This window comes from Nilaparvata lugens, chromosome 11 (assembly GCF_014356525.2).
Source record: "Nilaparvata lugens isolate BPH chromosome 11, ASM1435652v1, whole genome shotgun sequence".
In the NCBI taxonomy this organism is placed as follows: domain Eukaryota; kingdom Metazoa; phylum Arthropoda; class Insecta; order Hemiptera; family Delphacidae; genus Nilaparvata; species Nilaparvata lugens.
In genome coordinates, this window is record NC_052514.1 from 38,128,743 (window position 1) to 38,150,966 (window position 22,224).

At 34.1% G+C, this 22,224-nt stretch overlaps 1 protein-coding gene across 2 annotated transcripts; it reads right to left on the reverse strand.

Moving 5' to 3' along the window:
• Positions 1-300: 300 nt before the first annotated feature.
• On the reverse strand, positions 301-14,559 carry LOC120353684 (endocuticle structural glycoprotein SgAbd-3-like). Of its 2 annotated transcripts, none has more exons than XM_039438378.1 (3): positions 14,479-14,559; positions 4,815-5,170; positions 301-1,441 (listed from the first exon to the last, which is right to left on the reverse strand). In XM_039438378.1, the coding sequence occupies exons 1-3, from the start codon at positions 14,488-14,490 to the stop codon at positions 1,165-1,167; spliced, it is 645 nt and encodes a 214-aa protein (XP_039294312.1). In that variant the 5' UTR covers positions 14,491-14,559; the 3' UTR covers positions 301-1,164. The 2 variants fall into 2 exon arrangements, with proteins under 2 accessions (XP_039294312.1, XP_039294313.1); XM_039438379.1 differs by lacking the exon at positions 14,479-14,559 and adding an exon at positions 12,486-12,550.
• Between the last annotated feature and the right edge of the window lie 7,665 nt (positions 14,560-22,224).

Sequence of the window (22,224 nt, forward strand, 5' to 3'; positions counted from 1 at the left end):
AAAGTCACAAATTTCAAGTTCCAGATTTCTTATCTCTCTAGCTGTGCATCCTAGCTCGAAAGTGTAGGATATTTTCCAGAGCTCGAAGGCGGTCTTATTTCATACATCACATGTTGAAAATTTTGAATTTTTTGTAATTCAATTATTCACCCCCCCCCCCCCCAAAGACCCATATTTCAAGTTTCAGATTTTTTATCTTTTCAACCATGCATCCTAGCTCAGAAATATGAAGAACTTCTATTTCTCAGCGTCATTCACCGATACTATTGCTCATTTACTCATTTACTTTGCTCTTTACATCTCGAACTCAAAATGTATGGATTTGTTGGAATTCATCAGCTGTTCAGATCCAGTTAAAATTATCCGTGTGCGAACATCCCTGAAAGTCCAGTAAATTGAGGGTCATACGAACCATCTACGTCTAACGATAATTTATAATTACTTGTATGCATGGTCACATTCTAGGAAAGACAGGCTTTATAATATTGATATATGTAGAGAGCTTAATGTGTTCTGTTTACCTCGACGAGTTGGCGAGAATAGACAACAGTGGAGAGAACATTTTGAGAGAATGGAAAACGGAAGAATCCCCAAAGCTGTCATTGCTTACAAGCCAGAAGGGAGGAAAAGTATAGGCAGACCATGAAAAAGGTGGGAGAATGTTTGAATCCGGAACAGGTATTGATGAAAATGAAAATTAAAAAAATCTCTATAAGGCAGAGTTAGGACTTTTAAGTCCTCTCTACCACTCAACCTCGATTAATGTCTACACCTGTAAGAAGACAGGTAGATATTTATTAAAATTTGTTCAATTCGGGGTTTGAAACAATAGTTTATCATATACATACAGAAGACATATGTAGACATTCATTATAACTTGTTTGATTCGGGGTTTGAAACAATAGTTAATCTATCTTGGTTAAAATCTAACGTTCATTTTAATCCGGATTAAGACACGATATATCAAAAGTGACCATGCCTACTAACTTGTAATCATAGATTAGTGTTTTAACGTAAATATTGTACATATCTGACTGTTGAGTCTAGAGAGACAGTCAGTTCATATTGATCATTTTTCGATGTTGATAATCCTTCATATCGATTATACTATGCTTCGATATGTATCAAATGTATCGATAGTCTCCATATCAATTCAATCAACTACTACTTCTTCTTCTTGATCTCGTCGTCACTGGAGGGGGGAAGCGATCTGAGGTACTCTAGGCTCCTAGCAATTGCCTCGGGAATGGGAGGCGGAACTGGCAGATGTGCGCCCTCGGCGTGGAAGCCTGTTTCGTCAGCGTAGTACGTGACCTGGATGGGTGTCCCGTCGGGCGCCGTGTACGAGTAGGAGCCCTGGATGACCTGAGCCTCGTCCGGTGTACCGGGATTCTTCAGACCGCCCGATGCGATAGACCGGATACCGTTCTCGGTTTCGTATCTGGAAATTCACAAAAACGATGATGCTTTTATTGTAAGTTATAGGCTTTTGTGAGTAGAGAACACTTTGAATATTGGTTGTGGACAAAAGACAATAAGAATCTGGAAATGATTGATTTCGTGATATCAATCGATATCATCTGATTCATCGTTTTTTTTTTTTAATAATCATTACATTACATCAATTTTGGGAATAATCCCATTTGATAGGTAACTTGTCAGTACTAATACTAATACTATAATACATACAATCAATCTGATAAGCTATCGATAGAGATCCGGCCACCTGCTACTCCAGTTGTGGAGGCGATCATTTCAAGAGCTACTCCTCTAAATACCATTCATGAGTTTGAAAATCGCTTCCCGGTGAGTCTTAACTCACCTGAAGCTGTACGCTCACTCATAAGCCGTCTTATTACCCTCGCACAAGCCTTAAGCTAATGTGGATGACATGCTCAGCAAATAAAAGATAAGGGGAGAGAAGATTATAATGAGTGAACTAGTAATATATATATATATATATATATATATATATATATATATATATATTTCAATTAATAGAATAGATGAATGATGAGATGATGCATGTGTGCTCCTCAACATCGGAAAGTGTCAGTCAAAAATCTGGTGTGGCGCATTCACACAACTTTCCTTGCCGTTATGAAAATGATCACCTGACGCTAGTCTTACGGCGCATCTCAAGTCTACTATTCAAAGATTTGAGCCAGCTGGTGACAGGGCAATAACCCTGGAGACACACATGAGGTCTGCTATCTCTTCATAGTGAATGATTTGATAGAATCAACAATAATTTGCAATTGGATAATCACATTTTCTCGAATTTAAAGCTTATTTTCAATTTTAGGTAAATATGTTACTGAACATTAATTGTAGAGATTTTCATGCTCAATGAACTCCACTTAATTTTTTTTGTTCCAATTGAATCTGAAGCCTGATAATTGGGAATCTATCTGCATTGATGGGGCGGAGCTCATGAAATTTTTACAGATATGGGACTTGTGGAAGTTGATAGAGCTTATCGATGTCTATTTTAGGTATGAATTTGATCTAAATCGTTGGAGCCGTTTCCGAGAAAATCACGAAAAACCCTTTTTTTGACAACATTTTCGCCATTTTAGCCGCCATCTTGAATTGCATTTGATCGAAATTGTTCGTGTCGGATCCTTATAGTGTAAGGACCTTAAGTTCCAAATTTCAAGTCATTCCGTTAATTGGGAGATGAGATATCGTGTACACAGACACACATACACTCATACACACACACACACACACACACACACACACAACACATACAGACCAATACCCAAAAACCACTTTTCGGACTCAGGGGACCTTGAAACGTATAGAAATTTAGAAATTGGGGTACTTTAATTTTTTTCGGAAAGAAATTATACTTTCCTTACCTATGGTAATAGGGCAAGGGAAGTAAAAAACTTGTCTCAGCACTTGCACATTTAGGGCCGTTTGCACAGTCAAAGCTTAAACCGAATTCAATCAGCTGGTGGCTTAAATTCAAAATCAATCACATTAAAACAAACGAGACTCGATATGGATTCAATCGAGTTTAAAATGAAATTCGGTAAAACTAGGTAAGGCTAGTGAAAATGAAATAATAAGTCAATTGAAAGAAGCTAGCAATTGGTGATCATTTGTCAAAATTGCTAGAATTCATAGAATAATAGGACGATTGAATAAAAACTACAATAATTGCTAATTCTCAAGTTCTGTTTACACCAAAGTTAAAATATCAAAGTCAAAATTAATTTAATAACTTGATCCTGGTAGATTCTATTAGATTGAACATAACTCATCATACACATGATAAACATATGTGTTTGTCAAGTTCCGTTCAATCTAATAGAATCTATAAGGTTTAAGTTATTAACATTTTGTTAATAACTTTGGTGTAAACCCAGCTTAAGTCAAATGCTAGGATTCAAGTAAGCTGCACAGGTATATTGTTATCAGTATAACCAGAACTAATGATTGGTTGCTGGTCATTAAATTCTAGTTTTCATTCAATAATGCATCATATTGTAGAATTTTATGAACAATTCACATTCTTATATTATTCATGTTGTTGATGTAAGCAATCATAGAAGTGCCATTATCTTGGCTGGAGGGGACTGTGGGAGAGCTTGGCATTCGACCTATCAAAATGAAGAAAACCTGACAAGACGTATTTATGTTGAATATGATAAACCCTATATGTACGTTTGATTCATTAGTTGGTCTATATGTTGTTGTTTGTGTGTTCTATTCCTGAACTGGGCCTGAAAAAAAGAATAAGCATATATCATAGAAGTTTTCAAGTATTCCAGTTTCAAGTCTTCAAGTCTTGCGAAGTGATTGTAACAATATTTAACCATGTGCATTCATTGGGCCATATGAATAAAGTGTTGAGCATTTGCTCATACTTCTAAAATATGGAGCATTTTCTTCATTTTCTATGAATAAACGTGAGCAAAACCTTTTGCTCATGCTCATAAAAAAATAGTTGAGCATTTGCTGAAGAGTAAAAGCTTATACTCAAAACTGTATGAATAAAACTAGAGCATTTGCTCAACTTTTGAAGCAAATGCTTCAGAAGAGGTGAGTCCAGTCTAGAGCAGCTTATCACCTTTTGCTAATAGTAAAATGGCTCAACTAATTCGTATGAGGAAGAGGAAACTATACCAGATACGATCACAACCAATAGTTGAGAACTATAAAACTCTTTCTAGATTCAACCATGATATATATCACCATTATCCCTACAAAAGAATAAATACAAAAGATACCTGATATCAAGATAGCCATCACGAAATAGGAAATAGGCATTTAAGAAGATGAGAGTGTAGACGATTATAAGAAGGCTGGCTATTGATATTATAAGAATATGCTGAAGATTATTATAGGGATGACATTTTTTCACGCTATTATCTCAAAATTCTAAACTCAACTAAACCTAAAACTCTATTCATAAATAGAAAACAGAGCAGACGACGCAAACACAAGCGGTGCCCCCTACTTGCATATTTAGCACTTCCGTGAGCTATAAAAACAAAGTAAGGCTACAAAAGCGAATCAGCTGATGAAAAATCTTTAAAATACGTGAGCATTTGCTACAGAGTTCAGGAGCATAAGGTAAGAGTATGAGGTGAAGCTTATTCATATAAGAATGAGCGAATGCTTTTGCTTCTTCCTTTTGCTCATGAGCAAAACCTTATACCCTATGCTCTTGCTCATGAGCATTTTCTCTGGTTTTATACATATGGGCCATTATCGTTATACAGAATATTATCATTTGAAAAATACCAATCCCATATATTTCTCATTTTGAAGTGTTAGGTTATAATTAGGTTTTTACTTACTCATAATTGAAAGTTCCGTCGAAATTCACCTCCTGCGCCTGTTTCAGGATGGCATAGTTGTATCCAGGGCCTTCTTTGACGAGGGGACCACCGATTGGCTTGTAGATAGGAGGCGCAGGGGATGAGACGTATGTAGGGGGTGCCGGGCTACTGACGTAGGGCACAGGGGTCGGACTACCGAACGGTGAAGGAGACGGACTACCGAAAGGCGAGGGAGTCGGACTACCGAACGGTGTCGGACTGCCGAAGGGTGATCCGGTGTAACGAGGTACAAAGGGCCTCAGGGTGGGCTGCGGAAACTGTGGAAGGGCGGAGACTGAAGCTAGCAGAAGGGCTAGGCTGGTTAGTACTGCACTCTGAAATAATTGAACAAAATTAATGAATTAATAATCAATAAACAAAGCTACTAATTGACCGAGCGAAGTGAGGTCTAAGATTCAAGTCGACGGTTTGGCATTACTCTTAATGTTTAAATGTTTGATTGTTTAAATGTTTGAATGTTTAAATGTTTGAATGTTTAATAAATGTTTGAATGTTTAAAGGTTTAAATATTTATATGTTGCGCATTCACGGCGAAACGCGATAATAGATTTTCATGAAATATGACAGGTATGTTCCTTTTTTAATTGCGCGTCGACGTATATACAAGGTTTTTGAAATTTTGCATTTCAAGGATAATATTAAAGGAAAAAGGAGCCTCCTTCATAGGCCAATATTAGAGTAAAAATCAGACTATAGATTTATTCACCATAAATCAGCTGACAAGTGATTACACAGATGTGTGGAAAAGCCAGTCTATTGCTGTATTTCCATAAGGTCTATAGTTTCAATCAGGTACTTGTGGATGAGAATACTACGTGAGGTCTACTGTTCACAGAACTACTAGTAACTTATACCCCAACTCATATTATCATTAATTGGGGTGTATATTCAGCATAACTCAGCTGTGATTTTTGGAGTGAGTTTAGTTCTGTTCTCTGGTTTTTGAATTTCGAAATTATTCAATGTTCAAAAGTTTTGAATTACAGTTTGGTGCAATATTCTTATTTTTTTCTCATTCAATCTAATTAAATTCTAAATTCCAGTTTGTATATTTCTGGACTCGGAATTTGATTCAAAGTGAAGCAACATAACCTATCTTTCAGACATTGGCTTACTACTATCAAAATTTGGAAAGGGAACAGTTTTGGGCTAGGCCTGTTGATCCTTTTCCAATCATTATATTTGATTTCTGTATTGTTAAATGTAACCAAATAAATATTTATTCATCAAATTATCTATCCATGAAGCTTCACTTGTATTATTTTACTTGTATTGAATTTCATAGTATTCAAATTTGTATTGTAATTGTTTTTGATGAATGAGCTTTGATTTGATTTGAATCAATTGTTTTTATTGAATGAAACGACTGAAATTATTATTTGTTCCTTCAGAAGTTTTAAAACTTTTTTCGATCAACTACTGGCTTTCTGAGAAAAAGCTTTAATGCATCTTAATGCTCTCGAATTTGTAACAGCACAAATAATATAACCATTCCAAATGAGAGAAACATCAAATTTTTATGTGTGTCAGGACCTCATGCATTGGAGATATGTGAATATTTCATATTTCAGTGATAATTATATGAAATATTTCTTCTACGTTTGGTTCTGAAGAATTTTAATCTATAAATCTACTTTGTGCGAATAATTAAGGTCTAAAAACTTTGTGAAGTGAACAACCACAAGACTTAGGCCCCGTTGCACAAAAGCAGGTTAAATTTTAAACGTGATTCATTCCACGAGAACCAATCGGAGAAGACTTTTTTAAAAAGACGGCTCTGAGCCACGGTTAAAATTTAACCGGCTTTTGTGCAACCGGTACTCAACCTCTTTTGGGCTATGTGTACTCTTATCTAACTTTGAGAGAGGAACAGCACAAGGTTACCTTATTTTTCCTCTCCTTATCATTTTCATAATGTACTTATTGTATGGATCAATAAAGAATCATAGAGATAGAATCCAGCATGCGATGAATAAAACATTCAAATTGAATATTATTACTTTTATATGCATTCAAATTCAAATTTTATTTATACGAAATCACAATATTAACAATCAGAATCAATAAGAAAAACAAAAACACACAGGTCAGTAAAATAAAAAAAATTATGTTAAACTCCTAGAGAAAAATTGTATCTCAAAGTCCTAGAGAAATTCAAAATACGACGACACAAACTAATGCTTTTAAAACTTCAATTTTTTTAGTAGTTATTTTTCTACAGAAGTAGTTGTTATTTTTCTATTCTACTATAGAAGTCTTCAGATAAATACCTAAGCAATACATCTGCGAATTTGTTTCCAAGCAAATGATAGAGAAAATAATAATAAAGAAACAACACTTCATTAGATTTACGAGCTCCCGGAAATAAGGAATGATAAGGAATGAATCTGAATTATTGTGGAGAGTCATTTCTTGTAGAAATGATAAATATGTAAGATAAATGAATAGAAAAATAATTGTTCATCATTTATCAGTGAGCAGCTTGAAATGTTTTTATGACATGTTTCTAAAACTTACATAACCCTAATATCATGAAACTCATCCTGTTCTACAACACAGATTGGATATCTATGCAGTTTACATAATTCCTGGTCTTTTGATATAAAGCTTAGTTAGCAAAATACTATAAATTCCAGATAGATCGTATATCATAGATACATGAAAACACTATTTATCACCTGTCACGTTCTTAAGATATATCCTTGTAGTGGAGACGATCTGGAAGTTGAGAATACATTTTTAGTATTTCTATTGAGGTTAATAAGAATCAGTTGTAGTTATAGTATCGGAGTTTTTACGTGAATGAAGAATTTATGATGAGCTTAAGTTGGGGATAGTTCAAAAGGCTCATTTGAACTCCTGACATGAGCTGCAAATCCATGCCCAAAACTCTCTATTCCTATTTGAGATAGTATAAGTTATTAGTGATTTCTTGAATATTTACTTCATCACAATTTGCAAGAGATAAATCGTAGTTTTCATTCAAAGATCTTGGACTCTTAATAGATCCTCTTCTGTGTTCATTCCGACAAAAATAATTGTACACAATTACTGAGATATTGCATTAATTCAAATGCTAATGAATTATCATTAAACGAGAATCCAAATTAAATGCTGTAAAGAATAATTTATTTACAGCATAATTTGTATTCTTGTTCAATAATTAATATTAACAATAACTGTAATATGTATATTGTACACCAAAAATGTATGTCATAGCCAACTATCCCATTCAATAATTTAGATCCTCATTGAACATTCAAATCGAACACAATTTTTTCAAAAAATTGAAAATATATTCCAATAAAAAATATGAATTCATTGTACTTTATCGTTACCTACTGTTGCTATTTGTCTATGCCACTCTGATAAAAGCTGTTCTCTGTATTATAGTGAGGTCCACGATATAATGGCAGTGGAGAAAGTTAGGAGAACAACGTTGCCGATTTTCAGTCTTGTCAATGCGTTCTTTAGACGGTAGCTGATACAGGTTTATTGATGTGATATTAATTGTTCATTCTCGTTTAAAAGAATCAATTATATTTCATCAACCAAGTAAGTTAATTATATTTTTCAATAATTTCATAATGAATTTTCAAAATTAGGATGACATATTTTGTTAACTAATTATTAATTGTACATTGTTGAAAGATGATCTGGCAACAGAACAAAAGTGAGAAAGAGATAGCACCATCTGCTTTGTTGTATGATAGGCAAGGATAGCAATACCATTGCTAATCAAACACTGCCATTATAACGTGGACCTCATTATAGAGACATTTAATTCATGAATCTGTGATGATGGGATGTGATATGATGCTATAGGTCCCATGATGAAATTATCAAATATATTACGCGAATATTCAAATCATGAATATTACCAAATAAGTTTGATACTGGAAGATTGATATTGAAATATTCAAAGGTTGAAAGCATAGAAGTTGTTGAACCGGCTCCAATGTAAACAATACTTGAAAAATGTTGAATAATGATTGACACATCTATAGATAGAAATTCTTTCTCTTTTATTCGCATCTATCTTCAGATGTTTTCTCGCTCACTCTCACACATCCATTAATGTTTTATTTCTCTCTATGTTGGCTCTAGGACTCTTTTCATTCACTTGATCCTTCAATCTTTTCATCTCTTTCACTGTCTGTCAGTTTTTCTCGATTTTTACCTTTTTTGCTGTTTTCATCTCTCTCTATTATTAATTATGATGCCCATTCATAGTTTGTCCCACTTATCAGTGTGTCAATCTCAGTTCTAGACTTAAAATAGCTGGAGTCAGAAAATTGGTTTTCCGAAACGGGGCGTAGTCGTAGCTACTCAAATAGCTTCATGAGCCCCCAGTATTTAGTGTTTATAATAAGACTTGAATTTGTTTTTAAGACTTCAAATTAAAATATAATGATAATTTTTCATCTTAATTCTTAAATCATATTCAGGAAATATATAGAGTGAAGAACATCATTGAGTTATCAAACTAATTTTAAACTTCATGCCTTCATAGTTACTGAGTTATGATATAGTACTGAGTTATGGTACTGAGGCTACTACCGTTAGAACTCCAGAGAATCTATATATATATATATATATATATATATATATTATATATATATAAAAGCGAAATGGCACTCACTCGCAGAACTAAAAATCTACCGGACCAAAAACGTTCAAATTTGGTAGGTATGTTCAGTTGGCCATTTAGAGGCGCACTAAGAAATCTTTTGGCAATATTTCAACTCTAAGGGTTGTTTTTAAGGGTTTAAAGTTCGTCTTTTAGCATGTATATTCTTCTTCTCCCAATCTCTCAATTATAATTGAAATTTCCATATCATATGTTACTATAGAACTATAATCTAGATAGAGTACCTTTTCGTAACATTTGTTAACTGGCTACTAAATTAATAATTTTGTCAGGTTGGCATTAAGTTGAGTTGACTTTGTTAGGTTGGCACCAAGTTGAAGATTTAAATGCATTTATCGCGGAATAATTGATTGGGCACTGCTACTTCAATCCTGGGAATATTATATTACTAGCCGTCATGCTCGCTTCGCTCGCCATATCCGTTTAGCCAGACGTTTAGTCTGGACCCCCGACTGGATTGTTCTAACATATGATAAAAATGCTCAAATGAAAAATGCAGGCGAGCGAAGCGAACCTGCTGATCTCATTTTTGGACGATCCAGTCGGTGGTCCAGGGGGTGGAGCCCCCTGGCTAAACGGATATGGCGAGCGAAGCGAGCCTGACGGCTAGTTATATTATATTTTTACTATACTGTGCACTGACTCTGGTACAATATGTGGGAATCAGATGGATATAACCGTCTGAGAAACTTCATCACTTCACTCTAATAATAGTATTGGATACAAATTACAAATAATGTAGATGAGAAAGTCTTTTGACTGCTATATCGTCAAAAACATTGAAGAATCTGATGCTCCTAAGGGCCGGTTTCCAAGCTCGGGATTAAGCTGAGTTCTAGACTTTAAACAGCTTTAGTCAGAGAATTAACTTTCCGAAACGGGGCGTAGTCGCAGTTTTCATGCTAATCTTTATTTTCTCATTTTCAATAATTGGAAACGTTTTTCCTTCACAAAATGAAACATTCCTAAATAATTCAAAATATCTAAAACTTTCATTTTATTTCGTGTTCATTTTTCCTTTTTGTGTAGTTGAGAAGATGATATTGTGGTAATTATTCATATTGAATGAAAAAGACTGAGAAATTGTCAAAAACCACTAAAAACTAGAAAAGTTTTTTAGTTTATCAGAGATTGACAATGGTGTAATAACCGAAACCAGTCTTTCTAATTATCAATAAATCAGTGGTTTTTGACAATTTCTCAGTCTTTTTCATTCAATTTGTTCAATTTTCTAGTTTATAGAGATTGAATTTAAACGTGGACGGCGACTAAGCCCGGTTACGGAAAGTCAATTTTCTGACTCCAGCTGTTCAAAGACTAGAACTTAGCTAAATCCAGAGCTCGGAAACCGGCCCTTAAAGTTAGACTGACTTCGACAAACTAATAATCGAAGGACAAAAAAAAATTGAACTCATTTTGAATAGATTATCTGAAGTTCATCCACCAATGGGAGCTATAGAACTCCAAAAAAATATATTGGAAAGTATCGAAGCATTGATGAAATTTGTTGAATGAGAATTGATATCGAGGAGTTCTTCCATAATTTGAAAATACAGTTTCATTTTGTTTCATCTACATTATTTATTAGACATTGAAACAGAACTGTAGTCTCGTGTTGAAACCAACACATCTTCAGCTGAAGATGTGTGTTTGTTTCAACAACAAAAACAAATAGCAGTTTTCGAGAGTGAATTATGATTTAATTGTGCATTCTATTATTGTCCGATGAATGTGGATGTGACAAATTTGAACTGTGTTTTTCAATTCATCAAACCATTGCTTGAAGTAGCAGAAAACACAACTTAAAATGAGACTGGTGTGAAATTATGAATCTCAAAAAACAAGTTGAAAATTCAACTACTTTTCAATAGACTACAAAAAATTGTGCTCCAATTGAATGAATGATGTATGATGACCAGAAGAAAATGTTGAAAAAATCACGTTTATGTTTTGGAATTCATAGAGAGTTTCTAGGGTCTGCTGCAACTCCTCCATGCGTACAGGGAAGCTTCCCTTGCATGAGAGTATTTATTGTCAAGAGAATTAGATGTATATAATATTCATAATTGTATTTTATTATTATTAGTTTATGCTCTAGATGATTGAGTATTATTTTGTATGCATTGTTTTTGGCAATAGCGTTTATTATCATTATTATTATTAATGGAGAATCTCAGAAACAACCTAGGATTCTAACTTATTTTGAATGAATTAGGCCTACAAGGAATTTTTTGTGTAGTTGAGAAGTAGATATTGTGGTAATTATTCATATTGAATGAAAATGACTAAGAAATTGTCAAAAAACCACAGATTGATTGATACTTAGAAAGACCGGCTTCGGTTATTACACCATTGTCAATCTCTGATAAACAGTTTTTCCATTAGTTTTTCATTGGTCAGTGGTTTTTTGACAATTTCTTAGTCTTTCTCATTCACTACAAGAAATTGTGCTCCAATCAAATGTAGTATGATCATCAGTAAAAAACATGTTCAAAATAAACCAGCTTGTTTTAATAGAGTACTCCAAATACTATTGAATGAATCATGAATGGAATCCAACGACCTGCAGGCCTACGATCACAATGAATACCAAACGCCAGAAATAATCCTACCATGGAAAAATCTGACCAATATTGGAAAAAATTCAAAGTTATTGGAAATTACTGCATGAGAATCTACTGCAATACGATCACAATGGATAAGAAACGTCAGAAATAATCCAACCATGAGAAAATCTGACCAATATTGGAAAAAATTCAAAGTTATCGGAAAATACTGCATAAAAGTCCACTGCAATATGATCACAATGTATAAGAAACGTCAGAAATAATTCAACCATTAAAAAATCCGACAAATATTGAAAAAAATGAAATAAAATTATTGGAAAATACTGCAAAATAATCCTGCCATTTGAAAAATCTGACCAATATTTAAAAAATTCAAAATTATTCGTAAATACTTCATAAAATTCTACTCACAGTGTATCCCATGATGTCGATGGTATGAGAGCGTATCCAAAATGTATCATCACACTGCCCCACAAATTCTTTATATAGTTGTCTTCTTTTAAGGGGTGCTATATTGGTTTAGAAGGCAGTTTGCAGCGGGGGCATGAAGATCGAGAGAAGGAGGAGGAGGGAGAAGAAGAAGAAGAGATAGAAGAAGGAAAATGAGAAGTTGAGAATAATGAGGAGCAAGAGGAGGAGGAGTGAGAGGGGAAGGATTAGAAGGAGGAGGAAGAAGAAGAGATAAATGATGTGAAGGTGAGGAGGATGAGGAGTGGAGGAGGAGTGGGGAGGAGGAGAAGGAGGAAGGAGGAGGATATCAAAAGGTGACATGATGTTGTGAACTTGTGGTTTGAGCAGGTCAAATCAGCCTGTAAATAATATGCAGTCAGAAAGGTTATAAGTAGCTGTTTAGATATTGCCACGCATTTACGATCGTATGTGTAATGATGGTGATGAGGAGAGGGAGAAGGAAGGGTTGGGGAGGAGGAGAAGATGAATGGAAAAGCATCAGGAGGAGGAGGGTGATGGAGTAGGATGATTATGATGATGATAATGATGATTGGAAACATTTGGAAGGATGATAGGAAGGAGGAATGGAAGGAGGAGGAGAAGGATGAAAAGGAGGAGGAATAGAATGAGGAGGAGAAGGATGATAAGGAGAAGGAATGGAATGATAAGGGGAGGAGAATAAGGAGGAGGAGAAGGATGATAAGGAGGAGGAATAGAAGGAGGAGGAGGAGATCAGCTGAAGATGTGTTGGTTTCAACAACAAAAACAAATAACAGTTTTTAAGAGTGAATTATGATTTAATTGTGCATTCTATTATTGTCCGATGAATGTGGATGTGACAAATTTGAACTGTGTTTTTCAATTCATCAAACCATTGCTTGAAGTAGCAGAAAACACAACTTAAAATGAGACTGGTGTGAAATTATGAATCTCAAAAAACAAGTTGAAAATTCACTACTTTTCAATAGACTACAAAAAATTGTGCTCCAATTGAATGAATGATGTATGATGACCAGAAGAAAATGTTGAAAAAATCACGTTTATGTTTTGGAATTCATAGAGAGTTTCTAGAGTCTGCAGCAACTCCTCCATGCGTACAGGGAAGCTTCCCTTGCATGAGAGTATTTATTGTCAAGAGAATTAAATGTATATAATATTCATACTTGTATTTTATTATTATTAGTTCATGCTCTAGATGATTGAGTATTATTTTGTATGCATTGTTTTTGGCAATAGCGTTTATTATCATTATTATTATTATTATTAATGAAGAATCTCAGAAACAACCTAGGATTCTAACTTCTTTTGAATGAATTAGGCCTACAAGGAATTTTTGTGTAGTTGAGAAGTTGATATTGTGGTAATTATTCATATTGAATGAAAAATACTAAGAAATTGTCAAAAAACCACAGATGTATTGATACTTAGAAAGACCGGTTTCGGTTATTACACCATTGTCAATCTCTGATGAACAGATTTTTCATTGGTCAGTGGTTTTTTGACAATTTCTTAGTCTTTTTCATTCACTACAAGAGATTGTGCTCCAATCAAATGTAGTATGATCATCATTAAAAAAATGTTCAAAATAAACCAGCTCGTTTTAATAGAGTACTCCAAATAATATTGAATGAATCATGAATGGAATCCAACGACCTGCAGTACTGTACGATCACAATGAAAAAGAAGCGCCAGAAATAATCCTACTATGAAAAAATCTGACCAATATTGAAAAAAAATTCGAAGTTATTGGAAAATACTGCATAAAAGTCTACTGCAATATGATCACAATGGAGAAGAAACGTCAGAAATAAACCAACCTTAAAAAAATCCGACCAATATTAAAAAAAAATAAAGTTATTGGAAAATACTGCAAAATGATCCTGTCATTGAAAAAACTGACCAATATTATAACAATTCAAATTTATTGGTGTATACTGCATAAAAATCTACTCACAGTGGATCCCATGATGTCGATGGTATGAGAGCGTATCCAAATGTATCATAACACTGCCCCACAAATTCTTTATATAGTTGTCTTCTTTTAAGGGGTGCTATATCGGTTTAGAAGGCAGTTTGCAGCGGGGGCATGAAGATCGAGAGAAGGAGGAGGAGGGAGAAGAAGAAGAGATAGAAGAAGGAAAATGAGAAGTTGAGAAGAATGAGGAGCAGGAGGAGGAGGAGTGGGAGGGGAAGGATCAGAAGGAGGAGGAAGAAGAAGAGATAGAAGAATCATGATATGAAGTGAGGAGAATGAGGAGAGGAGGAGGAGGAGAGGAGGAGGAGGAGTGGAGGAGGAGGATATCAAAAGGTGACATGATGTTGTGAACTTGTGGTGTGAGCAGGTCAAATCAGCCTGTAAATAATATGCAGTCAGAAAGGTTATAAGTAGCTGTTTAGATATTGCCACGCATTTACGATCGTATGTGTAATGATGGTGATGAGGAGGGGGAGGAGGAAGGGTTGGGGAGGAGGAGAAGATAAATGGAAAAGCATCAGGAGGAGGAGGGTGATGAGAAGGATGGAGTAGGATGATTATGATGATGATAATGATGATTGGAAACATTTGTGAAGGATGATAAGAAGGAGGAATGGAAGGAGGAGGAGAAGGATGAAAAGGAGGAGGAATAGAATGAGGAGGAGAAGGATGATAAGGAGAAGGAATGGAATGATAAGGGGAAGGAGAATAAGGAGGAGGAGAAGGATGATAAGGAGGAGGAATAGAAGGATGAGGAGGAGAAAGAGGAGAAGGAGGATGATGATGATGATGATGATGATGATGAGGATGAGGATGATGAGGAGGAGGAAGAGAAGGAGAAGAAGCAAGAGTAGCGGGAGGAGGAGTAGGAGGAGGAGGAGGAGAAGGAGGAGGAGGAGATGATGAAGATGATGATGATGCTCAGGATCAGAATGAGGTGGAGGAGAAAGAGGTGAGGAAGAAGGATCAGGAGGAGGAGGAGGTAGAGGATGGTGATGCTTTCCTTCTTGAAGCTTTTCTTTCGAGAGGGGTGAGTTTCTTTTTGCTCCTATATCTTTAATGAATAATCCTTGTGAAAATGGAAGAAAGAACTAGAAAAGAAGGAAAAGGAAGATGAAAGAAAAAAAGAGGAAGGAGTGAAGATGATGACAAAGAGAAGAAAAAGAAGACATGGAGGAGGATTAAAGGGACATATTTCCTTCTTATAGTTCCCAACCTATCGTTCTCTATTCTCGTGAAGACAGCAAATATCTGGCGTGGTACACCCACACAACTTTATTTGCTCATTGAACTGTAAGCCTCATTTCTAAACGAGAAAAATTTAGGGGGATAACATAATGAAGATTTGCAGCTGCATATTCAAAACCACGATCATACTATTATAGTTATATTGTTTTTAGAGTACATTTCCCTTTGTGTAGATTGTGAAATTTGATGATTTTTCAAAAATTGTCGAAACAGCTGTACTACAGATAAAATATCTGGACTATGTGTTCTTTTGAATAAACTGCTCCACCTACTTACTTCATGCACGAAAGGAGGTCACAAAGTCTATTTCTCAAGGGTGAGGTGGACTTCCTGTCAGTTTCGCAAGGAGGAGGAAAAGTTTAAAGTGGAGGAGATACAAAAAGCTGTAAGGAGATAGAAAACTCTAGTGATCGGAGAAAATAGAGAACAGAATAATGAAAAACAACATTTTATTAGAACAACAACAAGAGGAAGAATTGTGATTAAAAGGAAAAAAGTGAGCAAAAGTAGTAAGAATACAACATGGAAAGCTCGAAGGAAAACATGAAGACGATTATTTTCAATTCTTTATCATTTTCTTTACTCTTATTTTCCTCAATCATCATGAGAGAGATGAATCCGCATTTTCCCAGAGCAGTCTGTTGAGTTTTGTGTTTGATAGAGCAACTAAAACTCTAGACCTATAGTGAGGTCCACGTTTTAATGGCAGTGGAGAAAAATAGGAGAACAGCGTTTCCAAGCCGATTCTCTGCCTTGCCACTGCCTTTTATAGAGTATAGCTGATACCGGTACATCTGATGTAATATTAACTGTTTATTCTTGTTTAAAACGAACAATTACATTAATCCGTCAAGAAAATATGTTTTTCAACTATTGAATAATAAATTTTTCAACTGATTTTGAAGTCTCTGTCAATCAATTACACTCCTACATTGTTGAAAAACGATATGGCAAAGTTATGGAGCTGGAGAAGGATAACACTATCTGCTTTGTCCAACGATAGACAAGGATAGCAACATCAATCACATACTGCCATTATAACGTGGACCTCACTAGAGTTGTGACACTTCTCAAGCTGTACCAATTCACATATCCTTACAGCATCTGGATGAAACAACTAAAACTTGCAGCTGACATATAGGGGAATCCTCAATGCTGTCTGAGAGGTCCTGGTTATTGCAGGTCGTATAGAATATATCTATGGATACAGTATGTATAGATATACAACTCTCCATAGTGTTCTCCACAAACAGCTCATCTTGTGCATAGTGTCCCAAGTATGTCTTCATTGGGATTCACCCAGATTCAACCGGTTGCCTGGTAGTGAAATTTTTATCGTTTGTCACCGAATTTGATGTGAAAGTTATGAATGATTTCTTACATCAACTGTAACAATGGAGAGTCATCTGGCTTGATTTTTTGAGTTGTTTGAGCGTTATTATAAAAGCGACATTGAGGAAAAATTGAATGAGAATACGTACCGTGAGTTATTACTCAGTAACAATTTGGAAGAGAAGAATGTAGAGGAACTTTTGTTGGCAAGCATGCTTTGATATTGCAATCATTATTGGTTAGCAGATCAGTACCTGAATCAATCAATCATTTGTATTAGAAAAACATTATTTTACATTTTTGGGTCCTGCTAAACCCGTGGGTTTTTCAGCAGGTGCCAGATCGAAACAAAATTATTCACAACGTTAAATTGAAATGGAGTATAAATAAAATGAGATGGCTTATTTGTCGTGAATCAAGAGTAATATACAATAAATGAAATAGAAGGATCACAATCATAATGAGAGATTATGATGGACATAATAATTATTAAAATAAAAAGAAATAAGGAGTTAATTATTAAAACAAAATAAATCTTATAGCACCCTTTATTTTTTAAAAAACTTTAAAATAGTTGAACAACTAGTTTCGGTTTACACCATCTTCAGGTTATGAAATAAAAGGTTTTAATTGGTTATATGGATTTTATTTTATAACCTGAAGATGGTGTTAACCGAAACTAGTTGTTCAACTATTTCAAAGTTTTTTAAAAAATAAAGGGTGCTATAAGATTTATTTTGGTTTATTAATTTAAAAGTAGCCCATGTCAATAGGAGTTAATTAAATAACTAGAAGGTTTTAAGGGAGGAAAGAAGGAGGAAATATTATATACAATATTAAATATACTACTAAATTATTAGTCTTTCAGGTTGGCGGCAATGACTTTACAACAGATATAATAATTTGGATCCAGCAAAATAGGCTAGTTGAAAAAAAAGTACATCGAACGCAGGCCTATTAGGAATTATTATTCAAATAATGATAATAAGTAATATTAATTGTTTATCACAGAGTTCTATTATCACTGTATTCTATTCTCATCTTGATTTTACTGAATTGAAATCGAGAGCGAATTGTTTATTACATAAATCATTACATCTATTTTTGAGTAGTCTCTTATGTTTGCAGGTAGTTTGTTGAAAAGGAGGGGTAGTATGTAGAACAGAGATCTTTTTCCATGAATATTATTAGATCGGGGAGTTTTGTATATCATTGGTGACCTTAAATTGTAATGTGCAGGAGGAGCTAAAAATCTATAATGGAAATAATTATTTTTGAAATATACTATTATTTTTGAAGGTGTGAAAATTTCTTTGTGTCAAGGATTGCTAAAAAAATTGTAGGGTTTGAGTGTTGTTCAAATTCAAGTTAAGATGAGGTATTCTAGACGCAATAACTTTCAACCTTCTATAATATTGTCCCCATTGACTTCTAATAAAACTTGATAGGTTACTGAATCATGCTTGACAAGTACGTTCATTTATATGAGAAGAATAAAATAATATAACTCTTTTCTATTGTATGTACATTCTGCTTAATGAAAACAAATTGCAGTGGAAAGTGAATTTATATAGCTTTTATTGGTGGGAATTCCCTTTCGGGGAGGTCCCAGTCCCCTCGAAATAATATAGTTTGAGCCGTTAATGGACCTTACAACTGTCATACTTCAGCTGGGACCGACAGTTGAACACGTCCATCCGATAGCATGGGAGTGACCTGGCTAAAAAATGTAGTTAGTATCCGGGTTTGAACTTAGGACTTCTAGGCTGCTACGCATGCACTATGACAATAAACTGCAGTTGTAATATTCTCCTGTTAGAGTTTACAAAGTGCCATATAATATTTTTCCATGTTTCAAATTCCAGATGCCTCTTCATGTCATCATTATTAAATGGATTTTGAAATTAACAAATTCTTCTCATATTAAATCATTGATATGATCATTCATAATACCATTATTATTTCTCGAATGTAATCGTCCACTTAGATCATATTGTTACAGTTCAAAGGCTTCTGAAGTAAAGGCCCAGTGATCTACATTCACCAACAATCTCTAAATACATCACTATTCAAGAATCGTCATCTCAAGACTGGAGTCTGAGTTATTCAAATGTTCCCAGTTTACACTCCTATTATCTAGTAGCATCATTTGAAACAGAACCAAATCTGCATTGTCATTGGCCAATAGCATGTCATTCGAATTGCATTGTATTACTGCATTGTTCTGAAAGTCCAACAAGAATTATGATCATCCTGGTTTTTTAAACATGATGTCTGAAAAATGTATTCAGTAACATCCATCATGAGCAATAAAATACACTCAAAATGATCAGCCATAAAAGTTCATACTCAACTGTTTGAAAGTATGATAATTTGATAATAAGCATACTGGTTCCGAATATTTCGATATAACATGAATGATGATACATAAGACTCGATATATCGATATACATTACATTATAATTTCATGAATGATAGACCATGAGAAATTTATGTAGTATCTGGGCAAAGTTAGTAGACAGTCTACTAACGTTGGTAACTGAGAACATTTGGGATAAAGCTACAGGTGTGTAGGTTATAATTGAGTTATTAAGTTGTCAGTTCTTCTCTGTTTCAAAATTTCAAGCGAAATACCAGTATGTTGTTCATGTCTACAGTACTCGAATAATGGTAATAATTTATCGGCGTACGAGTATTGGGATTCTATTTTGATTTAGTCAAAAACTCGATAGTCATGATTATACTCTGAAGTGATCAGTCAGTTTGTAATATTAGTATTGTGATCGTAGCATCAAACATTTTGTTTTTTTGTAGGAAGGGTGGCCGCTTCAAATTGTCTGCTCCTAAATCATTTTAAGTTAATGCTCGAACATGAATTGGAGAAATTGATCTTCAAGTTGGAGCTCCAAAATCATTTCTCTGTGAGCTGATTATCATGAACTCATAAGTCATGTTATCACACTTTCTTATAATCAACGAGCTATCATAATAAATTTTGAACTTTTTACTAGCACTCAACTCAAGGACCCAAAGCTGCAGCTATTCTGGGCATGTATTTTCATAAAAGATGATGGAAAGTTATGGGAAAGTTTGCCTGTTACTTACTCTCTGTAGAAGCAATGTTTTTTCAGCATCTTACTCCAAATTTTCCTCCCCAATTCCATTCTTACACTCTCTCTAATTGTGATAATCCATATTCTACCTAATTGATTCATTTGTGAAGTAAAGTAATGTTTTCAGATAATATTGTTCAATGTAGATAATCAATAATAACGATTTAAACATATTTATTGGAAATTTCCTTTCATTCTTAGCTCTGTTATCATTTATCTCATTCTTGGAATGTTATTTGTATTTTCTTGATTCCCCTCTCATATTGTAAATGGTTTCTAGTATATAGTATGGTATCTAGGATTTAATTTATTTAGTTTTCAGTATATTTAGATTCTCATCACATTTTTTTCTCTTCACAATATGAAATAGTTTTTCCTCCTTATTACTTTCTCTCTATTTTCAGTTTTTTGTAAAGTGACTATTGTAGTTTTTTTGATTAGGGAGCAATTTTGGGTTTTCCCTTATGCTCCCATATTGTTTAAATGAATAAATAAATAAACACAAACCACGTTTAATGATCAATTACAAATCACAAAACAAAGATGATTACTTGAACGGCTTCATCATATTTTTGATGAAATCTATCTCAATTCACTAAGAAGTAGTTATTTCTCATGATTCAGAGAAAAAAACTATATCATCAAAGCACTCTATACTACCCTTTTACAATTGTATTTGAGAAAGTATCAATTGTATTTGAGGATAGTCACTTGTAATTGAGAGGATGTTAGATGTAGATGAGAATATTCATTGTATTTGGAAGTCATCACATGTAATTGAGAGTATTGAATTATATTTGAGAAATCATCAAATGTAAATGAGAAGATATCAATTGAAAATGAGAAAAATTCCCATTGACATGTCGTGACTCTTCTGTAGCCTACAGTAGAGTTTGATTTTGAGCAGGAAAGGATATTGTACCACGTACACAGTATTCCAATTACTACCAAAGGCTTGTTTGGGGCAATTAATATTTTCAATGGTGAAAGTATATCCCCTGTATTGTTTACGAATGATTGATGAGTATCATTTCTATGTATGGTATTGGCAACGCGACTTTCGTCTCCAAATGTTTTGTGAAATATTGCACTTGATGAGGATCAAATTCTCTATGTTTACAGCGCAATTGAACTTTATCATCGATGAATTGAATCTCTTGATCGAACAATTCGGCAATTCTTCAATGGATTTTGGGGCTAGGGGTTTTTTCCAAAAACTAAACGTTTTATTGGAATATTAAATATATTATCATATTACTTTATATGTGTACAGTTATGAAAAATGTAAGTACTGGAATTATACTGGTTTTTGAAATCATTTCCCATTGAAACTGACAACTTCTCGATTTCAAATCGTATTTTCTCAAATTGAAATGATACTTTCTCAAATACAATTCACTACTCTCAATTACAAGGGATGACTTCTCAAATACAATTGACTATTCTCATTCACATCTGACGTATTCTCAAATACAAATGACTATTGTCAATTACAATTGATACTTTCTCAAATACTGAATGAAAAAGACTAAGAAATTACCACAATATCAACTTCTCAACTACACAAAAAGTTTCTCAAATACATTTGGAAAAGGTGTAGATTATTAATGCGTGAAACAACATTGTTAACGTGACAGTAGTTATGACTCAATAGGCTACTGATAGATATATAGAATCTAATCTAAATGATAATAATGGTGATTATGATAATGATGATCATCACGATTTTGATAGTGTGAATAATAAATAGTTTATTGAACATTCTCATGAATCAATATTCCAGTAGGACAACACAAACATTGATTAATTAACAGAACATTGATGCCTAAAATGAATTTCCCACTAGCTCGTGCTTCTTATCTACAAATAAGTTCCAAGGCTCCCTACTTCTCTAATCACACGACAATTTCTCAAAATAATATTCATCACCCTTGAACTCATTTCTACTGTATTTTCATACGATTATCCAAAACTTTTTCAACAGTAATTAATGACAAAGTTGGAAATTATGTTAACATCCTTGATCAAACCG